General features: G+C 57.0%; 5 protein-coding genes across 5 annotated transcripts; 4 read left to right on the top strand and 1 right to left on the bottom strand.

Moving 5' to 3' along the window:
* Window positions 1-1,357: 1,357 nt before the first annotated feature.
* Window positions 1,358-4,234, top strand: cbc1 (Nuclear cap-binding protein subunit 1; the record flags this gene model as incomplete). The annotated part of the gene is made up of 4 exons (XM_071060640.1): window positions 1,358-1,433; window positions 1,636-2,108; window positions 2,179-3,259; window positions 3,315-4,234. The coding sequence occupies 4 exons, from the start codon at window positions 1,358-1,360 to the stop codon at window positions 4,232-4,234; spliced, it is 2,550 nt and encodes an 849-aa protein (XP_070916741.1).
* A 913-nt stretch (window positions 4,235-5,147) lies between these two features.
* Window positions 5,148-6,438, bottom strand: sap49 (Spliceosome-associated protein 49; the record flags this gene model as incomplete). The annotated part of the gene is made up of 2 exons (XM_071060641.1): window positions 5,148-6,345; window positions 6,425-6,438. 2 exons carry the CDS (start codon window positions 6,436-6,438, stop codon window positions 5,148-5,150), a joined length of 1,212 nt encoding a protein of 403 aa, XP_070916742.1.
* A 445-nt stretch (window positions 6,439-6,883) lies between these two features.
* On the top strand, window positions 6,884-7,284 carry TOM7 (translocase of the outer mitochondrial membrane; the record flags this gene model as incomplete). Its single annotated transcript, XM_071060642.1, has 5 exons — window positions 6,884-6,910; window positions 6,973-7,019; window positions 7,074-7,102; window positions 7,166-7,202; window positions 7,263-7,284. The coding sequence occupies 5 exons, from the start codon at window positions 6,884-6,886 to the stop codon at window positions 7,282-7,284; spliced, it is 162 nt and encodes a 53-aa protein (XP_070916743.1).
* Window positions 7,285-7,778: 494 nt separating this feature from the next.
* FLX1 (mitochondrial FAD carrier protein flx1) lies at window positions 7,779-8,915 on the top strand (the record flags this gene model as incomplete). Its single annotated transcript, XM_071060643.1, has 2 exons — window positions 7,779-7,902; window positions 7,987-8,915. 2 exons carry the CDS (start codon window positions 7,779-7,781, stop codon window positions 8,913-8,915), a joined length of 1,053 nt encoding a protein of 350 aa, XP_070916744.1.
* A 9,966-nt stretch (window positions 8,916-18,881) lies between these two features.
* On the top strand, window positions 18,882-20,608 carry AZF1 (DNA-binding transcription factor; the record flags this gene model as incomplete). The annotated part of the gene is made up of 4 exons (XM_071060644.1): window positions 18,882-19,625; window positions 19,682-19,729; window positions 19,794-19,967; window positions 20,021-20,608. 4 exons carry the CDS (start codon window positions 18,882-18,884, stop codon window positions 20,606-20,608), a joined length of 1,554 nt encoding a protein of 517 aa, XP_070916745.1.
* Window positions 20,609-21,475: the final 867 nt, after the last annotated feature.

Genomic DNA, 21,475 nt, shown 5'->3' on the forward strand with positions numbered 1-21,475 from the left:
ACGAGACGATGAGCCTCGGACCCCCATAAACTACCTGTCCTAGGAAGCAGTTTCGCGAAGCCGTCGTGGAGATGTGGATGACATATGGAGGGTTCGGAGGGGCGCAGGCATGTCCACGAAACGGTCCATCCTCGCTGGGGCAATCACGCAACTAGTTGGGTGAAGGATGGCCGCGTCGAGGGGAAAAGTGCCGCTGGACCACGAGTTTTTCTTCTTTTTAGACACTTTTCTTTTCTGCATGACCGAGATGGCTTTTGCTTATTTCCATCAGCCCCCCTACTCCAAATACCTCCGGGCAGAGGCTCCCTTCATTTCTGTGGCAGGTGTCCGGAACACAGCGATGGTGGCCGGGGCCCCTCCTTTTCTTGGTTGTATGCGGCCTCCCCGAATTTCCCCTCCCCGCTCAACCCCATTCGTCATCTTGGTAATCTCCTACCGGGACGATGATGATGGACGGATTATGGCATATACTTGACTTTGTTGTTGTGGTCTGGTTTACAGCGAAGGTTTGAGTTGGCTGGCCTGCGACCCCTCTATCTCAGGAGTGCTTTTGGCGAGAAGAAAGACGGATGAACCAATGGACGGACGGCTGGATGCTGGGAGGTAGATGGTGACTGCTTGGGAAGAACGAAGCAAAGCCTTTGGCGGGTATGTTTGCGTTGTGTTTACGGGGAGGCGGGTATCCAGCCGATTCCCTTTCATGATGAGGTTGGTGCAAAAACGGCACCTTTGTTGCCTACCTTGCGGTTTGGTATCCACGGCATGATTGAAAAAGATTCCTATTTTACTTCTACGACTCTCGTCCGCGTGTTCTTGCGAGTGTGCATCTTTGGTTTGGATGACTTGAGTAAAACGGCTTTCTTGCAGAACTGGGTAGGGAGATATCGAACAGTATCATTATTTTTTGGGCCACTCGTGACGCCCCACCCCCCCCCCCCACAAAAAAAAAAAAAAAAAAAAAAAAAAAAAAAAAAGGGTGGCGGTACCAGTACGGAGAGCCCCATTTGTGTTGGCAGACGCAGTAGTCTGCTATCTGCTGTTTCACCCAAGGCAGAAAGTAACTTGCCATGTCGCGTACCAAGGGCCGGTTGATGATCTCGAATGTCAGTTGTAGGAGCTGCATGAATGCCTAATTCAACAGGCACTGTCACGCCTCGTTCACGCCTCAGACCCACCATTCGCGCTTGGCACTCTAGAAATCGTGTTTGCTGGACCGCAGCCTTCCATCAGGAGTTCCTGCTGCTAGCCGAGCAGTCAACAACAAGCTTGCGAAACCAGCCTCATCCTTAAACTCTTTTTTATCTTCTTGCAACTTGCAACACATTGCGACGATACTGGGGACCACAAAGCAGCTACAATGGCGGACTACGACCGCAGACAGGGCGGCGGAGGCGGCGGCGGCGGATACAATTCAAGAAAACGTCGCTATCGAGGTGGGTTCAATCTCTCGTGATAGCTTCATTTTCGCTCCCGTGGCGGGTTCAGACGCGGCGTTCCCGCCTACAATTGTTGCGCGCATCGCCATCAACCTTTCCAATCCACCCCCAATGTTTGGAGCCGCCTTTTTCTCCCCTCCCCCCAATCACCACCGAGAATCAGAAAGCAACTGACAAAAACAACCAAATAAAAAAACAGCCGACGATGACGACTACGACCGGCGCGGCCCCCGCCGCCGTTATGACGCGCCCCCCCACGTGCGCGTGCGCAAGGCGCTCATCGCCATCGCCGAGAACCCCATGAAGCCGTGGCACGACGAGGTGTCGTCGATCGCGACGCTCTTCACGGACAACTGGGACGACGAACTGCTGCGGGGCAACTTTGTCGACCTGGTGCTGCAGCTGGCGATCGAGCAGCCGCTCAAGACGCCGTTCACGGCCGCCGTCGTGCTGCTGGCCAACGTGACGCGCCCCGAGGTCGTGGATATGCTGCTGGCCAAGCTGTCCAAGGGCATCGAGGGCAAGATCGAGAAGGGCGAGTGGAGGGATGTGAAGCTTTATCTGAAGCTGCTGGGGTGCTTGCAGGGCGTTCTCGAGGGGGAGGGGGTTTTCCCCGTGCTGGAGGAACTTTTTGCGCGGGCGGTGGACTTGCAGACTGCTAGCTCGGAGGATGTGAGTTTTTGTTCCCGGTTCTTGGACGCCCTGGAGAGTTGTGGTTGATGCTGACTGATTTTGTGGCTAGACCATCGGGACGGAGATCGTCAAGATCATTCTCCTGACACTTCCGTACGTCATGGTGGCCGCGCCGGGCCAGTGGCATCAGAAGGCGGCGGATCTGATGGAGAAGACGGAGATTATCGCTTCGGAGCCGCACACCCTGCAGACCCTGATCGAGCCGTATCACCCCGAGAGCGGCGAGGAGAACCAGGCGCCGTCCCAGAGCCTGATAGGACTACTGCAGAGCCAACTCCAGAACGAGGCGAGCAACGGCTGGGCACTGTCTTGCTTGCCCAGGCCGTGGGAGTTCCCCCTGGGAGATGTCGAGCAGCAGTCAAAACTTGACAGTGCACCGAAACATGCGCTTCCGACCATCACCATCCCCGATACGGTCGTTACTGGGCCCCGGCCGCTGTTCCCGGAAATTCACTTTTCCGTCTATGCCAACCAGGATGTTGAGTCGGTACCCCCCGTGACAACCGCTGCGTCGTCCCTGATCCGGGACGCTCTGGTGGATACAATCAACATCCTCGACTACAACCGCAACGCCACCGCCCGCAATCTTATCGACCTAGATTGCTACTTTGCTCCTCGGACATTTGCGGCGCGCGCCACGCCGTTTGATAAGCTGCGCGACATCGAGCCGCCAAAGTCCACCTGGAAGCCCGAAGATGTTGCAGTCGATGCTGTCTTCTCTCAGCTCTTTCAACTCCCGACGCCAGAGCACAAGCTTGTCTATTACCACTCGGTGCTCACCGAGGCATGCAAGCTCGCGCCAGCGGCGATCGCGCCGAGTTTGGGCCGTGCCATCCGTTATCTCTACCGCAACTCTCCCCGTCTGGACCTGGAGCTCGCCAACCGTTTCTTAGACTGGTTCTCACATCATCTTAGCAACTTTGGCTTCACGTGGAAATGGACAGAATGGGTAGATGACGTGTACCTGCCGGATTTGCACCCGCGCAAGGCATTCATCCATGGTGCACTCGACAAGGAGATCAGGCTCAGCTTCGCGCAGCGGATTAAGAACACCCTGCCAGACCCGTACAAGGAGCTCATTGGACCCGACAAGGAGAAGGATGTGCCGGACTTCAAGTTTGCCAGTGATAGTAGGTTGCTGTGCTTGAGTTCCTCTTTCCTCGTTCCGATGTTGACATGATTCAGATACCCCCTTCGCCGCCGAAGGACGCGAGATCGCGGCCCTGCTCAAGCGGAAAGCCCCCGACGAAGAGATCGATGCCGTCATCCAGCGCATCCAGTCGCTTGCCATCGACTGCGAGATCGACGCGCTCGTGGCGAGCACCGACGTCTTTGTCACGTGCGTGCTGCACGTCGGGAGCAAGTCCTTGTCCCACGTCCTGGCCGCCATCGAGCGCACCAAGGACCGCCTCGCTGACGCCGGCGCCGCCTCGGACGCCGCGCGCACCCAAATCATCTCGGCCGTCATGGCCTACTGGTCCGCCCACCCGGGCGTCGCAATCTCTATCATCGAGAAGCTGCTCAACTACAGCATCCTGACCCCGGCAACCGTCATCAACTGGGCGCTTGTCGGCCGCGCGGGTTCCACGCGAGGCGAAGCCCTTGCCGCGGCACACATTTACGAGCTGGTGTTCAACACGGTCATCAAGGTCACGGGCCGCGTGCGGCAGGTCGCGCTCAAGGCAGATCACCGGCCCCAGCCCGACGCCATGGCGACGGACGAGAACAGCAACAGCGACGAAAACACCGTGACCCGCGACATCGAGACCAAGGCGATGCGCGCGCTGTTCGCCGCCATCGAGGACGCGCTGACGTCGTGGGCGACGGGGAGCAAGGACGAGATGATAGAGACGAGCGACGGCGACGGCGGGAGCGAGAGTGAGTTGCTCGTGCGGCGGTGGGGCGAGCGGTGGCTGCGCGTCTTCAAGAGGCGGGCGGCCATCGAAGAGGCGTTTCTGATCGAGGCTGCCAAGGAGAGGGCGAGGAGGGCTGAGGAGGCGGCCGCTGCTGCTGCCCAGGCGAGCAAGGATAAGGGGGTTGAGAATGAGAATGGAAAGGGGCCGGTTGTGGGAGTGGAAGGGGAGGTGGTGATGAATACCCAGTGAAAAGAGGGGGGGGGGGGGGGGGGGTGGCAGTGGGTTCCTAGTTGGGTTTGTGAACAGGGCTCTACGGGCTGGGAAATTTCGCTCTCTCACAGAGGCTCAACAGTAATTTACCAGCCATTTCCGGTGGTGACAGGGTGGCCCGGTTGCATTGTACGAGTTGTATCATTACGCCCGCAGAACACCATCTTCGGGCGGCTGCTGCAGGGAGGGAGGTCTCCGGACAGGATAGGAAGGGCATCTTCGAGGCGATCTGTCCTTTATATTCAGATGATCAGGTCGCGCGGTGGAGGGGACTTCAATCTCGGCGCAGAATAAAAGGCAAACTTTGAAACATCTGGGTATCTATTGTTTTCTGGGGGTTTTCCTAGCTTGTTTTCTTCTGGACTAATATGCAGCTACGGAACCTGCTCCACCATATTCGCTGTTTCCCGTCCGGACAATTGATCCCATGGACCCCAAGAGGGTCTCATTATTCTCCGTCTAGGGAACATGACGGATGCTGGTTTATGGCTGCCGCGGATGTTAGCCCTTGTGAAAGTCCGGGGGAGGAGCTCTCGCCGCTAACCCGCTGAAGAAGTATAGCCGTGAAGCTGACATACACGATAGCCGCAGTCATCCAAGTGCTCCACGAGTCCTCTGCTCGGCCCACAAGGATGTGACTTGGCGTCTTCCATCGGGCATTTCGTTGTATATCGCTATCTGGTTCTCGCTGAAAAGATACGCTTTGATGTGGGGCCGCCGAAGCAGAAGGTGATGGAGTCGGTTATCGATCCGTTCCGGGCGGCGATGGTGAGTTGGGTCTCCCTCTATCTCTCCTTCGATTCCCAAACATCTTTAATTCTCTAAAACGGCCGCAGATCGAGGAGCACGGAATAGACCCGGAATCAATGATGACCGGCAGCCACGATGTGCTCTAGCGCCGGACAAAACCGCCCGGTGGTGCAGGCGGTGCGCCAAAGCCCGGAGGAACGGCCCCAGGAGGGGGCACGAAACCTGGGGGAAGCGGGGCGCCGGGAGGAGGGGCACCCGCGAAGCCGCCGGGCGGCGGCATGCCGGGATATATGGGCTGCGGCGGTCCGGGTGGCCCGGGCGGTCCAGGGGGTCCAGCAGGGAATCCTGCTGGCGGATGGTGGAAGCCGCCGACAGGGCCGCCAAAGCCGGCATGGCTTGGCGGGGGCCGTGCTGGAAGACCGGATGGCGCGGGAGGGAGGCCACCCGCCATACGGCCGGCGCCGCCCACTGCTGACGGTATGCCACCGAAGGCTGGGGGAGGAGGCACGGCACGGCCCATGGCGCCAGGAACAGGAACGGGAACAGGAACGGGAGCGGGAGCGGGAACAGGAGGTATGCCACCGTATCCAGCTGCGGCGGCGACCGGGGCCACCCGAGGGACGCTGACGGGGGGGACGGCTGCGGAGGGATCGATGACGGGCGGAACACCGGCAGCCGGACCGGTAGGGGCTCCTGCTACGGAGGCTGACATGTGGAAGGCGGGAGGTAGCGGTTGTTGCTCGGGAACAATGTTGTGCTTCTTGCCCTCAGCAGCCAGCTTGCGCTCTGCCTCGTCGCCGTGGCGCTCGCCCTTGCCGTCCTTCTTGTAGGCGTACTCCACCGTAATAGCCTTGCTGAGCAGATACTGCCCGTTCATGGTGGCCCGCGCGGCATCGCTCGCCTCGAAAGAGTCAAAGCTGACAAAGCCATAGCCCTTCGATATGTTGTTGTCGTCGCGGACGATGTTTGGCTGGCGCAGGATCTGGCCAAACTGGCTGAAGGTATCGTAGAGGATCTTCTCATCGACCTGAGGATCGAGGTTGTTGATAAACAGTTCGGCTCCTATGTCGACCGTCTTTTGTTTGTCGGCGCTCGCCTTGTTGACGCGAATCGGCTTGCCCCAGACGCGGATCCCGTTTAGCACCTTGGCGGCGTACTCGGCCGACGCGGGCGTGTCGAACTCGACGAAGCCGTAGCCCTGATGCGTCTGCGACACCCTGTCCTGCGGCATGTGCACCTGTCGCACCGGCCCAACCTGCGTCATGAGCTCTGAGAGCAGCTCCTGGGTGAATCTCTCATCAATATTACCGACGTAAACGGTGGCATCCTTATTTTGTTCCCTGATTCCCGTTAGGTCACGGCCATTTGACGGGATGATGGGATGCAGAAATGGGTGAAAAATGAACCCGGGGGGCCTACCAATGCTTCGACATTTTGACGCGCCGCCGACGCGACTCGTTGAACTACACACCGGTACCTGCCTAGGCCGATTGAATTATTGGAGCGGCGGCAACGAATCTATATGATGTAGTCACGGCGAGGCGAGGGGGGACGTGACGGATTACAGCCGAATTTTCTGTAGCCGTGGATGGAACAAGGCTGTGGAAGAGGAAGCTGTGGCGGGTGGGTACTATACTTTTTGTTTTACAGGGGTGCTTCAACAGGGGGTTGCGCTGGTTCAGCCGCGCCAAGCTCTTCGAGCCAAGGCCCGGCCAAAAAACCATTCTGCGTCGAGCATCATCAATCGAAGACCGAAGACCTCCGTTGCGCCATCAACGATTCCACGCCGATAATAGTACGTCCTCTGGTGCACAATCGCATCCCGCAGTCTTCTAATGAGCCTGATAGATATCGAATCTCCAAGAATCCCCGGTCAAGATGTTCGCCCTTTCAGAAGAGTCCAAGGTTCGTCTACCGATTGATTCCCGGCGTCCACGACAGAACGCGCTGACCGACTGCCACGTCAGGAGCGCATTGGCAAGATCATTGAGATCTCGCGGGTCGCTATTCACTAGTACGTGCGGACGAGCTCCCAGCGTCGAGCATAAACGATCTCTGACCGTAGCAGTGGCTACCTGCCTCTAATCCTCTACCTTGGTATGCAGTCGCCGTCCGGCGCCTCTTCCCGATGACGGGAACAGCTGTACTGACTGTTACTAGGCTACACTCGGAGCGAGCCTCGGCCATCCATCATCCGGTATGTCGACCAAGACAATGCACACTTAAATGCTCGTGATGATCCTGACGATTCTCACAGCCTTCTCTCGCCGCTCTCCTAAACCACAGAAAATGATGGGCAAGAGACTCCCACGGACTGTACAACTATGACGAAAAGCAGCCAGCCGTCCGCGAAGAACGGCGCCGCGGCATGAGGAATGGGGTTTGGGCGCGGGCGCTGGCGCTGGCATTGGCATAGGTGTGGGCGTGGGCATGGACGAATGGGAAATGGGAACTGCTAGACTCACCACCATAACTGTATTGTACATTATAATAACGAACCAACTCCAACAGACGACAACAGCATCTAGATAACCCATTTCGGAATTTTTACGATTTGTCGATGTTCCCGTTTTGCGGTCTGCGACTTTTTCTCTTTCCAACCTTCGGCCGAGAGGGCCCCGGGTATTTTTGACAGGCGGACCGACCAGGGCCTCCTTGCGTCATTCCACTTCCTGCTCACCACACCACTTTTTCTCAGATATTCACAGCCGTTGAAATCCACCAACAACGTCGCCTCCGGCCCCATGTAGCAACCACAAACTAGACGTCTCCTATGACGGAAACTAACGATGCGGGCCTTTCCCGCGCGCTGGTCGAGACGGTCGCCGGCCTCTCGGCCGGGTCCATGGCCACCCTGATAGTGCACCCGCTGGACATCGTCAAGACACGCATGCAAAGTAGGCCGGCTGCTATAGTTCCCGCCCGATATGAATATAAGGATTGAAAAACCACGACAGTGCTAACATAACCCCGCCGGCTAGTCCACCGCAGCTCCGTCGCCCCAGCCACGTCCCTCACCACCGTCTCGCTCATCCGCTCCCTCGCTGCGACCGACCGCCCGCTCGCGGCCCTCTACCGCGGCCTCACCCCGAACCTCCTCGGCAACGCCACCAGCTGGGCGTCCTTCTTCTTCTTCAAGTCGCGCCTCGAGCGGGGGATCGCCCACCTCCGCGGGGACGACGCCGACAGCACGCTGCAGTCCCTCTCGGGCCCGCAGCGGCGCCTCTCCCCCGCCGACTTCTTCGTCGCCTCGCTCGCCGCCGGCGCGCTGACGCAGGTCATCACCAACCCCATCTGGGTGCTCAAGACGCGCATGCTGTCCTCGGACCGCTCCGCCGCCGGCGCCTACCCGAGCATGTGGTCCGGCGCGGCGAGGCTGCTGCGCGAGGAAGGCCTGTGGGGGTTCTACCGGGGCCTGGGGGTGGGCATGTTGGCCGTGAGCCACGGGGCGGTGCAGTTCGCCGTCTACGACCCGGCCAGGAGAATGTACCTTGCCAGGAGGAGGCGGCGCTGGGAGGAGACGCACCAGGCACCACAGACACCTCCCGGTGGCGGCGACCCTCGGGAAAGGGGAAGTGCCGCGGAGGCGGATCAGGTGTCGAATGAAGCCACGGTGGTGCTGTCGACTGTTTCGAAGCTCGTTGCCGGCGCCGCGACGTATCCGCTTCAGGTGCTCAGGAGCCGGTTGCAGCATTATGATGCTGAGGCGCAGTTCGGAAAGGGGGTGACTGGCGTGGTGAGGAAGCTCTGGCGCGAGGAGGGGTTCAGGGGGTTTTATAGGGGGGTTATGCCCGGCGTGGTGAGAGTGTTACCGGCGACGTGGGTGACGTTCTTGGTGTACGAAAATGTAAAGTATTATTTGCCGCGATGGGCACGGGATACTGGGGGAGAAGATCATGTGGCGGCATAGACATAGACCGGGCGGCTGGAGTTTTGGTGGACGAGTTCCATCCGTGTGTCTACTCAGGTAGTATGGCGTCGTGTTCCGTTCCATGTAGGCTAGACTCCGCCTTCTAGGCTGACAGGTTATTGAGGTAGTTCAGGGAAGAATCGGGCCAACATCGACAGTGGCCTGATCATGTCGTAGCATATCCCCCATCTGTGACCGTGGCATGACCCGCGGGGCGGACTAAATGGTTCTCAGGCGAATATATTAAGCGCTTTCAACTCATCGAGTGACACTTGTGTGTAATTGATGGCGGTAGTGGCATTTCCGACAATCTTCCTGCTAGTATTCGTCTAAAGATTACTCTGGAGGGGACGGAAACTGGAAGGTTTGGTTCGCAATAGGGACAAGATTAACCAAGTTAAAGCAAGTCTGTTTACCTATTCTTCACTCCAACGAGAGCGGCGCCAACTACTTCCCCCAAGTCACGGTCTTCGGCATTATATGAATATCTGCGTCGCGCTCCTTCCACGCTATTATCATACGAGCGGATTTCCTCAGTGCTGCAAGTATTGCGCAGGATACAAATGGAAGGGAGCCAAGTGGAATACATACAGTGCCTGTTTTGCATACACTCTCAGCTCGAAACATATCAATGGCGGCCGGTCAGCATCTTGGCTGAAGAACATACGAGTGCAGTCACCATGGAGGGCTGGCAAACTATCCAACATCGAGAAGGACCGCAGCATCCCAGCCGAAACCAGCACCTTTACTCCCTTCGTTTCACCCTTAAGGTCTACATATCGCAATCCCCCGGAATCCAAACCTGGGGCTTGGTTCAGCAACGTTCCAGACATGTTAGGCTTTAGGAAGTCTTGATCACAACCTCATCAGATACCAGTCGATTCAACCAGAACGAAGGTGGCTCCCGAAATCCCCATGCTATGCTTTTGAGCTAATATCAGCGACATTGGCTGGCTGATACGAGGCCCAATACCAAATAATCCGGCCGCGTCGTCTCGTACTCCAGCATAAGGAGGGACCGATAATTCTCCATGCAATGACACGTAATTAAGATCAACAGCCAACAGATCCATCTCAATAATCCAGAACTCAAAGCAGTATGCCGGAACCTCCTATTCAGGGCAGTACTGCGTCTAGAAACTCAAAAAGAAGGAAAGCTCAAAACCCGAAACTCAGGCAGCGGCGGCCACAAAAGCAAAGAAACAACCTAACCCAAAACACACAATGCGTAGAATCCGAATACACCCACCTCAGGCGGCCCATCTTCTTAGCCCAGAGAAACCAACACACCGCCAACTTGCCCCCATCAAGTGAAGCGCATCTCCTAGCCAGGCCTAGCCCGAACCCCCACCTCTACCGCACCTTTAATGAAAAAGGAGATCAAACTTCAGCTCGGCCCCGAAATAACCAGGGCGGCACGACCCCTGAGGGGAAATGTGAGGAGTCACAGCACCCGCTGCCAGGGCGAACAAACAACTGGGACTGCAAGGTTCCTGTAATCCATCGACAAGGCTGATGACTAGTCCAAACATCGACGGCAACGGCAACGCAACGGCAGCAACGGTAACAACGGCAGCAATGACAACTACCACGACGACGACGAGACCACAGCAACAATAACAGGAACAACAACAACCACAGCAATTTCTCTTGTAATCTCGACAACCAAGGTAAAGAACGAGCCTAAATAATAATAATCAAAATAATACAATAAAGTTGTAAGCGCAGCATCAAGGAGGGTGCACTCGGTAGAGATATTCCTGCACATTCTGATCGGATCGGAGCTGGCAAGGTATGCGCCACGATGCACATTACCTACATGGATACGTATGCAGCAGAGAGAGAAGGGAAAGAGGAGACGACGACACGAAGGGGAAAAAAAAGCCACCCCAAAAAAACGCCCCTCCTTCACAACAGGCAAGACAGCACGAGACGAGCAAATCGTCAGCACTCTTACATAACTCCTTGACTAAGCCACTGTATACATGTATTATTTCCGAACCACATCGTGGCCCGGACATCACTTCTTCCCTCTCAGCCTCGCAGCAGCCGTCCGAACACTTGCGCATCTCTCACTTTCACTCTGACATACACACACCCACACTCTCGCTCTCCCATATCATCCTCCCTACTCCGTATATATTCACCTACCGGAAGCGTTGCGCCCAGGAATCCCCAGCACTTTTGACCCGGCGAGGTATCATCGGAGGGTGCCGGCAACACTGCCGGTCAGCGTGCCGGGAAGACTGCCGGAACGTCGTCCACAGAAAAAAGACGACGGTGGTTCTGTAGTACTACGCCAAAGCGTAACACGACAGCAGAACCCTCGCAGAGTAGCACGCATCATCTGCAAGTTCTCGGCAAAGAAGGCAAAAACAAAAAAAAAAAAAAGCCCAGAGAAAAACAACAAGGGGACAGACGTCAACGCTGGCTCATACCTGCATTTTTTAGATGGCAGTATGCATGCAGGTTTCCGGCCGTCGGCGGCCTATATCGGCTCTTCTTTTTTTGTTGAGAGTCTTCGCACACACGCACACTCATTGATACCTTGCCCAGTAATTGCCCCGGTTTTCCTGTTCAATACTCTTCTTTGCCAGCGTTACTTCGCAGCAGCAAAGCATGTTTGGCGTTCTCGTCCTTCGCTTGCTCGATTCTCCATCAGGAAGGCACCGCGAGAATCCAATGCGGGATCCAATGTATGGGAGTTAGTTCTCGTTCCAAGATCCATGGTCCGAAAACCGTCGGGAGCGAAACAAAAAGGACATCGATACTTTTGATATGTACAGTACCACGGATACGGTAGAAGCGTATGACTTTTCCGAGACGCCCCATGGCTCCCTGTCGATCGGCCGGGGGAAAAAAAAAAATATCACAAAAATGTTTGCACTACATGAACCAGGCGCAGGGCGGGCACTTTGATGCTTAGCGTCCGGTTTGCCCAAGGAAAGGAGAAAGAGTGGCGACGAGTCCCCCGGCAATGAAGTCGATGCTAATAGAACTTAGACCTGCAAAGGTAGCTAGCGCGGGAAAGAGGCGAAGAAACCGAGACATTGGACCCTGATGGAGATCAGTCTTGCCTTGTCTTACCTTTGGAGAATATCTCGCCATCCGTGCCGGCTCCCATCCCACCAGAGATTGGGGCTATCACCATGGGGCTATCACCATGGGGGCTGTCACTATGGGGCTTTCACCATTGGGCTTTGGGGGGGGCCCCCCCCCCCCCCCCCCCCCCTTTTTTTTTTTTTTTTTTGTGAGAAAAACCGTCCCACTTCGTAATCGGGATGGCGGCATCCAGGGGAGGGTTGGCCTTGCGATCTTCTCGCTCAAAGGTTTCACGAGCGAGGCAAGGCAAGGATGAATGGGGTAGACAGATGGAGTAGCCAAGCGTGCACTCGCGGCTGGCAGCGCTGTTCTTGCTCGCTATTCGTCCACTGGCTGCGAGAGAGATCGTCGAGCACGTTCTTCTCTCCTGCTTTCCTTGCAGTTCTAGACCGCAAGTTTACCCATGACAACCAGGCCCATTGAGACGGCCAGAAGATCCCCACCGGCGACACATACTACTGCCTGTTGATGAAAGCGGCCGCGAGGACCCTCGTGGTAACGGCCGCGACGCTGCCGTCTCGAATACAACGGATGCTCTTGTTCCCGGGGGCGGACCTCTCTGCCTACCAATCCCAACAACTGAATGACCAACCGACCAATCCGGGGGACGATCCGGGGGAGGAAGGCCTGGCCGCTAAGATCGGGATGGGCCGACCGAGGCCACGAGGCGGGCGATTGGATGCGGCTCTCACTAAAATTTCCGTGAGGATCGAATCTAGCGGCTGCGGCGGGGAACCTAAATCTCGTCTACGCGAATCTGTAGTCCAACAAATTTGTGCGTTTTGATCGGTTCGGATTCCCGGCGCTCGGGGGCCCTCTCTCAAGAGTTCAGGTATGGAGAGAAGCCATTGCCCAACGGGAGGATGCCGTGGCACGCAGCACAACGCCGCGTCTTCGACCGCATGCAGGTACAAGGACCGGCGGAGCTGTGATGACCCGAGTTCTGCCGGATATCTCAGCATCGTAGACGGCATATTATGGAGCTCGATCGGAATCCATGGGGTGTGGAGCTCGGGTATCGAGACTCCCTCGCCGCCTTTGCAGGCCCTAAAATCAAAATCAAGACTTGCATCTGCAGATGTGCTGTCAGTGGCGCAGTGTCACCCTCTTTTTCTTGCCTTCCAATTTGTCGGACCAGGTTGTAGTGAAGCCCCCCGCGGGCCTCTCGAGGGCTCGCTGTTGTATTCCCCGGCTCAGCTGGCTTGCTTGTCGGGTGATGGAATCGTTGACAGGTCGGTGCCGCTTGGTTCCACCCCTACCGTCCTCGTCCCCTTCGAGGCCGAGACGAGAAGATGGCTGGAGACTATTGGCGGGCTGGCCCCGTCTCCAGCCGAATAACATGTCTCTTGTGTCTCAACAGCCTTCCCGAGACCAAGGGGATCCCAGTGCGGCTGTTCTGCGCTACGATCAGAGATCTTGCAGATGGTTCCCGGCCTGTAAGCGGCTCTGTCACTGACGACATCGGAATCACTCGCTTGCGCTCGTAGATCGGCGGTTTTGGATCAGACGCGAGCCAATGCGATCTCGCCCGAGGGCGGAATTGCTGGAACGCAGAAGACGGAATCCCGCGCTAAGCGCTCAGCTGCAACCCTTCGCAAGGGCGGCCCGGAAAGGATCTCTTTTTGTTTCCCACCGCTCCGAGGATCCATGTCCAGTGTCAACCCCGCCCCCACCGATGAATTGGGGGAGGCATATTGACGGCTTTGACTGCGACGTGGGCTCGCCAATCTTCTGCTCCGAGCAATACTGTGTATATCGAATCGGCCATGCCGGTAGCGGAAGAGATATGCTGTGGGACGTTGTAATCTATGTAGCCTTGCCCCTCGTGACCATCGCCCATCCGCCGCTCGCCCAATCCTGGAAGCTCGAGGGTTGGGGGGGCTGTTGTCGTGGCACATCGCAGACGGAGGAGCAAGATCCAGTACATGACAGCACTTGCTGCTACGTCTGCAGGCAGTGTACTTACATACCTGGGCAGCAAAACCGGGGGTCCTGCTGGCGCGGTCTGGGAATGATGACTATGCCGCGGTGGGTGCAGGGAGGAGTTGACACTGGGCCAACTGTGGCGATGCCGAGCCTGCATCAACGAGGGAAAGTGGCATAGTGTAAGATCGAGGGCGGCCTCGGCATCGCTTCTACAAAGTAGGTTAAGGCATGCTGAACCCAACAGCCGGGACACACTGTAAAGGGAGTTAGTTGAGGGAGAGTGAAGGGAGGTGAAATTCGAGACGTCGCCCCGGAGCTCGCCGCCGTATGGCGTCGTCCCCAACCCCCTAACCCCCCCCTCTGCCCCCGAAGTCCCGGCCGACTAGTCGATGTGCCTGCCGGATTCCAGCTGCGATGACAGCTTCGATTTCAGACGCGAAAAAAGAAAGCGTGCAGTCGGTGGCGCACCATCACGACCCGTAAACACGGAACGGAGCGCATCGAGTGTCGTCGGCTCTGTCTCTCGCTCTTTCGAGGCCCAATGTCGCATTCACCCACCAGCAACGATGCAAGAGGCAGGGCAGAAGGAGGGCGATGTGACATTAGCGTGTCTCCTGGCCAGCGGCTGTAACCGATGGGGGAAGACAGGAGCCAATGGAATGGCTGGAGACTGCGGTTTCAAGACGTCAACCCCCCAACATTGACAGACGCCATCCCATAGCTTGGCGGGCGAGGGAAGCTTGGGTCCACGAGGCCGGGATGCTAGGCAACGCTCCCGCAGTCGGAGTGACGAGGATGTGACGACTGATGGAGGATCAGCCTCGCCCAATTGCGTTGGGAACGGTTCAGTGGCGAGCTCCCAAGACCTTGATAGCGGGCGCTAGCCCAAGGTTCGTTTCCCGGGGACGAGTCCGGTGCAGGGAAAAGCAATGGGGCCGCACCGGGTCTCTGTTGATGTTGCAGGTTTGCCAGTCCTGATTCGGCGCAGTACGCATTGCACGCAGGGTTTAAGCTTGTAGATGGCAGTTGGGGACCAAATCGACGGCACCGATCGTGTATGTACGTCAGAGAAACCGGCAAAGAGGGACCTAGCATCCTCTGTTGCCCTTTGAATCTCGAGTTCCATTCCGTTTTTCTCCTCCCTTTCCCTTCTGGCGTTAGCAGTCGACGTTTTCCAGGAGAGTAGGGGACCCTGCGAGGGAGTACGTTACACCGCCCCGTCGCGTTGCAACCCCCACGCTTGGGATCTGTTTGTAGTAGTCATCTGCGGGATTGCAATGACGCGCGGGTATCCCGCGAAAAATTTCCCTTCGTGTCTTCCACTGACGGCTCGTCCCCGCGCGCGGTATCTGTGCTCATCTCCTGATGCTGGATGTCTGACGGTGCCCAAAGGGGGCGGCCGTCTTGGGACCGTCACCACTGTCTGAAGCTATTATGGGCACGTGTTGTCCCGGGGAAACGCGGAATCGGTGTGTGGAAGGGGCAAGGCGGTCTGTTGTAGGGGAATTTTTGCGCAGCAACCAATTAGCGCTAGACGATGCGACGACGACCCTTAACATCGAGGGCCTTGCCCGGGGATCTCCCGCAACCAGAATGCTGGGAACCGGAACAAGCAAGGGTCAGAGGTACGGCGAGCTATGCCTGAAAGAGAACTGGCTTGGATTAAGTGGAGCTCCCAGTTCCGGCCATGCCATTTCTGGCGACCACCAAATAATCTAACTTGAAGAGCACGAATACATAGGTTATGATCGATGGGGGCAGCACTGTGCGAATGCAAAACTATGTGTGGGCCGGGGTTGGCCCCTGTATTTGTACGGCTCTGGCTGCGCTTCTGCTATCTTGCCAGAGTTGGACGACCTTAGCCAGTAATAGCTGCTTTAGTTTTCCTAGGCGGAATCGATATAATGCCCGGTCATTGAGTTGCAGCGACGGTGATGGTGCCGGCGCCCGTTTACTATGTAGAAACTTCCCCTTTGGCGAACGCGTACTGTAGTGTAAGTACATCTCTGATCCCCTCCTTTTTTTCGGGTGGGTAATACCAATCAGAAGGCATCCCAGATCCACGCTTTGATTGGCCGGCCGAGGCAGATCTATTTGCCCGACACTTCGCTTCGAGTTGCTTAGCTCCTGCTGGAGACCTGGGTAGGCCACCCGCGGAAGTGTCAAAAGTCTGCCGTTACCTGGGCGGCCGCAGGCGAACCGTATCAATGGGTCGCTGGCTGAAACGGCCATGTTCGCGGGGTAACATTGGGGCAGATGACCCAGTGTCATCAATTTAGCTTGACAAGATCCCCCGACTGGTTCGCGGGACCTGCCAGATCGGTTCTCGTTGCGGGACGCTGCAAGTTTCATTGACGTACACCGTATTCCGAAGCCGAGACAGAGAGAGTGTGTGCGTGGGAGAGAGAGGTGATAGCTCACATCGAGCAGGGTGCATGCGGCGGGGCTGGCTTCCGGACCACCCAGGCCTGTGGGCTGCAGAACTTCCTCGTCGTGGTTGGGTTGTCTCTTGATTGCAGCATCTCGTCGAGTGGGCCAAGAATTCAGCCGCGGCATATGTGTAGCGTGCTGAAGCAGAGATGGCAAACACAGTCACCCCGTGTAGATGTTGTTTGCTCGTCCCAGTTGTTGCAACAGCTCAGCATGGGATCAACTGTCACCCGCCTCTGAAGATCACAGCTGAGCTGACCGCCCCGATGACGAATATGTACGCACGGTACAGTGCTTCGGAAGAAGGCTGTTTCCGTGTGTCCTATGGCAACAGAAAGATTGGGTGTGAAGGGTACGCTGACAGACGGGACCTGCAGTTGATGGGATGGCCGGCTGTAGAGTCGTTAGCGGTGTAACAAGTGACGCCGGCAGTACCGTGGGCGTGATATTCCCAGCCTTCGCTGCCACCTCCCATGACAGTTGGGCCTTCCGATAGTTGATTGAACGGGGATTGAGACACAGGATCCCTGCTGCCAGTCACAGGGCGTCATTCTTGCAAGGACCTGCTTGTATCCGAGCAAGGACTACTGGATGCATCTCAATCTCGACAGTATTGTATCTCGATTCGCTGGTCCATGGAGTGCAGGCGGTCTAACGACCTAGCCCGCCGGCTGGCCGTGCGATTAGCCGTATTGCCCCGATTTCTTGCCTGGTTTTGGGGAAAACAGAAAGTGGCATTGCCCTGGTCGAGACAGGAGGTGCGCTAGATGTGGGGATCGTTGACGGCGGTTGGGCGTCCGGGGAAGCTGAGTTCTCCGCCATCTCGCATTGCATTGCGAGGCGCTGCTGCAATCGCTGTGTAACGGTCACTGTCTTGATCAGACTAAACTGACTGCATCTCCAGGACAGCTGAAATGACGCCTGCTTGGGGCGAAAATCGAGCGATGAACCAAGGCCAAGGCCGCACAGATTCTCAAAGGTCGCTGGCGCCGCCACGCTGCAGCGCGCGTCCGTGGTATTGGTAACCCGACTGCCGGCTTTGGGTCCCTACTATGTCGAGGGCCTGTGCACGCTGGTACGTACCGGACACTTTGCACACTGTGCAACATTCGGTACGGATTATATCGTCGTGTAAAATGATTGACCCAACGCCTGAGCAACCAGCCCGCTCGAGGCCACGACGGCGGAGCCCTCAGAACCAAAGCAACCAAGTACCTAGGTACACACGTGGCAGTGAGGTGCCACTCATCCAGTCGCCATGTCCGGGATGTTTGGGACACGAAAACATCCCGATATTGGGAAGGAGGAACATGCCGCCTTGAGAGTGGACGATGCCTCCACGCTCTCGGCCAAGCTCCACCCAAACACCTCCCGCCCCGGTTTAGCCCAATGCCTTTCCCGCCATTCACGACCCTTGTCACTCGCCCGCAGCGCTCCCACACACCTTCCGCTGCGTTGAAACTGATGGGCCTGCATCGTCGTCTCCTCCGTCCGTCGCGGTCGTTCCGAGGGCGCTGCGCTCTGTGGTGCCGGGCCCGGAGATGCATGTTGCAGCTCGAGAGGGGGGAGGGGTGGGAGGTAGCGGATGGGCAAGTGGATCAGGCTGGCTCCGGGAGCCAGGCGTCTCGACAGGCGCCTTCTCGCCGTCGTCATTGCCCCTGCAGGATCTGTGTTCAAGGGAAGGGAAAAAAAAAAAAAAATTGAAAAAGAAATAAAAAAAGTCCAATGCCAAGCGCCAGTCGCCGACCCAAGCACGCGGGGAGCCGCGGTACATCCCGGCGCTCAAGAGACGCCTGGCCACTGTGATGGCAAAAAGAGAGACACTGGGCACTAACACCATGTCCACTGCCTGCCGGGCCTAGTCTTGAATGTCTCACAGAGGCCCCGCGGCATGGCGGGAACCCGTTCGCCTCGTAGCCAGCTTCAGTGGGCTCCGAGACGTGGTTGACGAGCCCAGGCCACTCCCATGTCGACCACCCCTCCCCCCATCCGGGTGACACAATATTAACCCCCGGCTACACGGTGGGGGTCTGGCTTGTCTTCCAGGGTGGCACTAGGGAAACTTTTGACATTTCGCCCAAGAACCAGGTATCGTTCCAGGCGTTTGGCATGGAGGGCCCGCGCGTGCGCCTCCTGCTAACATATCCCTGAGCGGCTCTATATATGTAGTAGCTTTTCTCTCCCCAGATTGGAGCCCTCGGTCCTGGCTTGTTTGGGTACTCTGGTATTTTAAGTCGACAGGTTTATCGAGGCTATGCCCGCGTCCTTACCGCAATCTAGAACTATCTCGAGCCTCTTCCCCAGGTTTTGCACCGCCAACTTCTGCTTTGTCTTCTCGTTGTTATTTATTCTGCTGCCGTTACTTCCACTGCTGCTGTTCCTGCTCTGTGTTGTTGCTCACTTCCGTCTTGTCTGGGCTCGAATCCGCAGCCACCGCTCTCCCGGACTTTCCCAGGCCCACACCAAACAGGAGTCTCGCTTCCAGGAGCAGGACATCACCGACTCCAAATGGCGCTTGGACTTCAACCTCCGCCTCCCGAGAACTGGGAACGCTGGCCTCAGCACCATCCTACCAGCGCCGACTATAGCATGATGGGGCCTGGCATGGTACCGTACGAGCCCCGGCCAGGAACCACGGCTCCTCTGCAGCGGTCCACGCTGGCTCCGCACTTCGTCGCCGGTCCCGCTTTCAACCTTAACCCGATGACCCCCGCGACATCTCCTGGAACGTACCATGGGCCCGTCTCCTATGGCGGGTACGTCCCGTACGGCCCGTCGCCAACACTGGATGCGCCTTTCAAGTCCCAACACTGCCTGGAGCGTGCGCAGCCGACCTTCATGCATACCGAGCCTGGGTTCCAGAGACATAAGGATGGCTGGCGATCCGCCGAGAGGAGCCCGAGCCCGTCGATCAAGAGCGAGACTCAGATGTCCACTTCGGCCAATTCGACCACCTCGGACTCGTCGGCCACGTCGACGGCCTCCAAGAACATCATACCCAACGTTCGGGTGAACGGGGCACCTGTCCACGAGTTTCATACGCCCGTGGACAAGCTTATGAGAACCATCCAGGCCATTATGGCAGAAGACGACTCGACGGATAAGACGGAGCCACCGCAGAGAAGCCACGCGAGAGAGGTCAAGGCCAAGCGCAGGCGATTCTGCTGTGACATTCCGGGCTGCTCCAAGACGTTTGCACAAAAGAATAACCTCGACACGCACCGACGAGCCCATACGGGCGAATGCCCTTACGTGAGCCATGATCTTGAAACTTCTCGACACGTTCCGGGAACTGACGACAGCCACAGGTCTGCAACTACTGCGGGGAACGGTTTACTCAGGGCGTCAACCTCAAGGTGAGATCCTTCCAGTCCCGGTGTGCTCCTGTCACTGCGGCGCAGCAGGGCTTACACTATTCAGTCCCACATCTTCCGTCACACGGGAGAGAAGCCCTACGAATGTACCCAGTGCGGGAAGGCTTTCCCACAAAAAGGAAACCTGACGCAGCACATGAAGACGCACGATCGGACCGAGTCGTGGGTTTGCAAGCTAGATGGCTGTAATAAGACGTTTACTACTCGTGGCAACCTAAAGGTGTGTCTATCCGTCACCCCAAGTGCATCACCCTCTGACCGTGTTGAATCTAGCCGCACCAAAACAAATTCCACCAGCACACGATAGATGCCTTTTTTGCCAAATTTGCCACGATCACCGACGCGAGCTCATTATCCGAGGAGGACAAAGAAATGGCCAAGTACCTTCGCGACCTGTATCCATACGCCAACATGGGTATCAAGGGGCGAGGGAAGGGCCGGAAGGTCAAGCTCCTGGTGCTCCCAGGGCCCAAACCACAGCAGCAACAACAACAACAACAACAGAAGCAGCAACAGCAGCAGCAGCAGCAGCAGGAGCCCGCTGTGAACCCGGCCAGCAACAGCGCCGTCCACCCCCCCTATGCGATGCCGCTTCCCCACGGACTCCCGCACGTGCAACTGCACACGCCGCAGCCGACGCACCACGCACAACCTTTTCACGGCCTAAGCAACCCGGCCGCCTACAGCATAACCAGGCCGAACCTGCTCGGCGTAGGCCCCAGGGGAGCACAACTCGGCTATGGTATGATGGGCTCGGATGACGGGGGCGTGGCGAACAGCAGCGGCCAAGTATCGGCGCCCGGCCTGCATCTCTACGAGGATCAGGGGCGGGACCTTACCTTCAGCGATCGGATGTACTGAGCTTGTCTTTCGACATGTCACCCTCTTCCTTTCTCTCATCTATTTGCCATTTCCCTCTTATCGATTGACTTTTCTTTTTAATCTCTACCTTGGGAAGCACAATCTGTTGTTTAGTTGTCATGAGATATACGGCCGGATGGACGGATAGGCTTGGTTGGCTTGGTGCGTTGCTTTTCTATCCCGGGGCAGGACTATTTGAACATGTTCTCGATTCTATTTTTTTTTTTCCTTATGCTGCAAGGTTATGGAGCCCTTGTGCTCTCTACACCTTCGCTGGGAGGCGGTCCGTTGGGTTTCTATTCAAAAAATGGTCTGCGTTGTCGCAGGGCCTATCCGATACCAATATTGTTACAAGGGGAAGGGAGAGGGGGGGGGCGGTGGTCTGATTCTATTTGCGAGGGAGGAAAGCACTGCTTTACCCATTGTTTGGCTTGTAGGGGTTGCGTGTTTTGAGTGTACGAGTCGCGCGGCCGAAGTCACAAGAGTTTATCGAGAAACGAGAAACACAACACTAAAAAGGGGGAATTGGACTACTACCATTTCCGGTCATCATGGCGCCGGGGGAGGCTGTGCTGCATCCGTCGTACTGCGGTTGCTAGACCTTTGACGGCAGTCTTTCTCTTTTAGAGGGGAGTTTGGGCGCTAAAGCATGGAGACTTCACCACTGGAGACATGCGGTGAGAGGAGGCTTTTTGATGGTGGCGGTCAGGTACCAGTACTGGCTGCGCTAGATTTTTCGGATAGTATAGTTGTTGTGATAACAGAATCCAAGATGAATATTAGCGGTGTCTTTTGGGGTCTTTCCTCCCCAAGTTTTCCCGCCGGATGGTTGATACCGTTACCAGCGTCCGTCATTCTCTTCCCCCC

This window comes from Madurella fahalii (genome assembly GCF_045866475.1).
Source record: "Madurella fahalii IFM 68171 DNA, scaffold_2, whole genome shotgun sequence".
Classification (NCBI taxonomy): Eukaryota; Fungi; Ascomycota; class Sordariomycetes; order Sordariales; genus Madurella; species Madurella fahalii.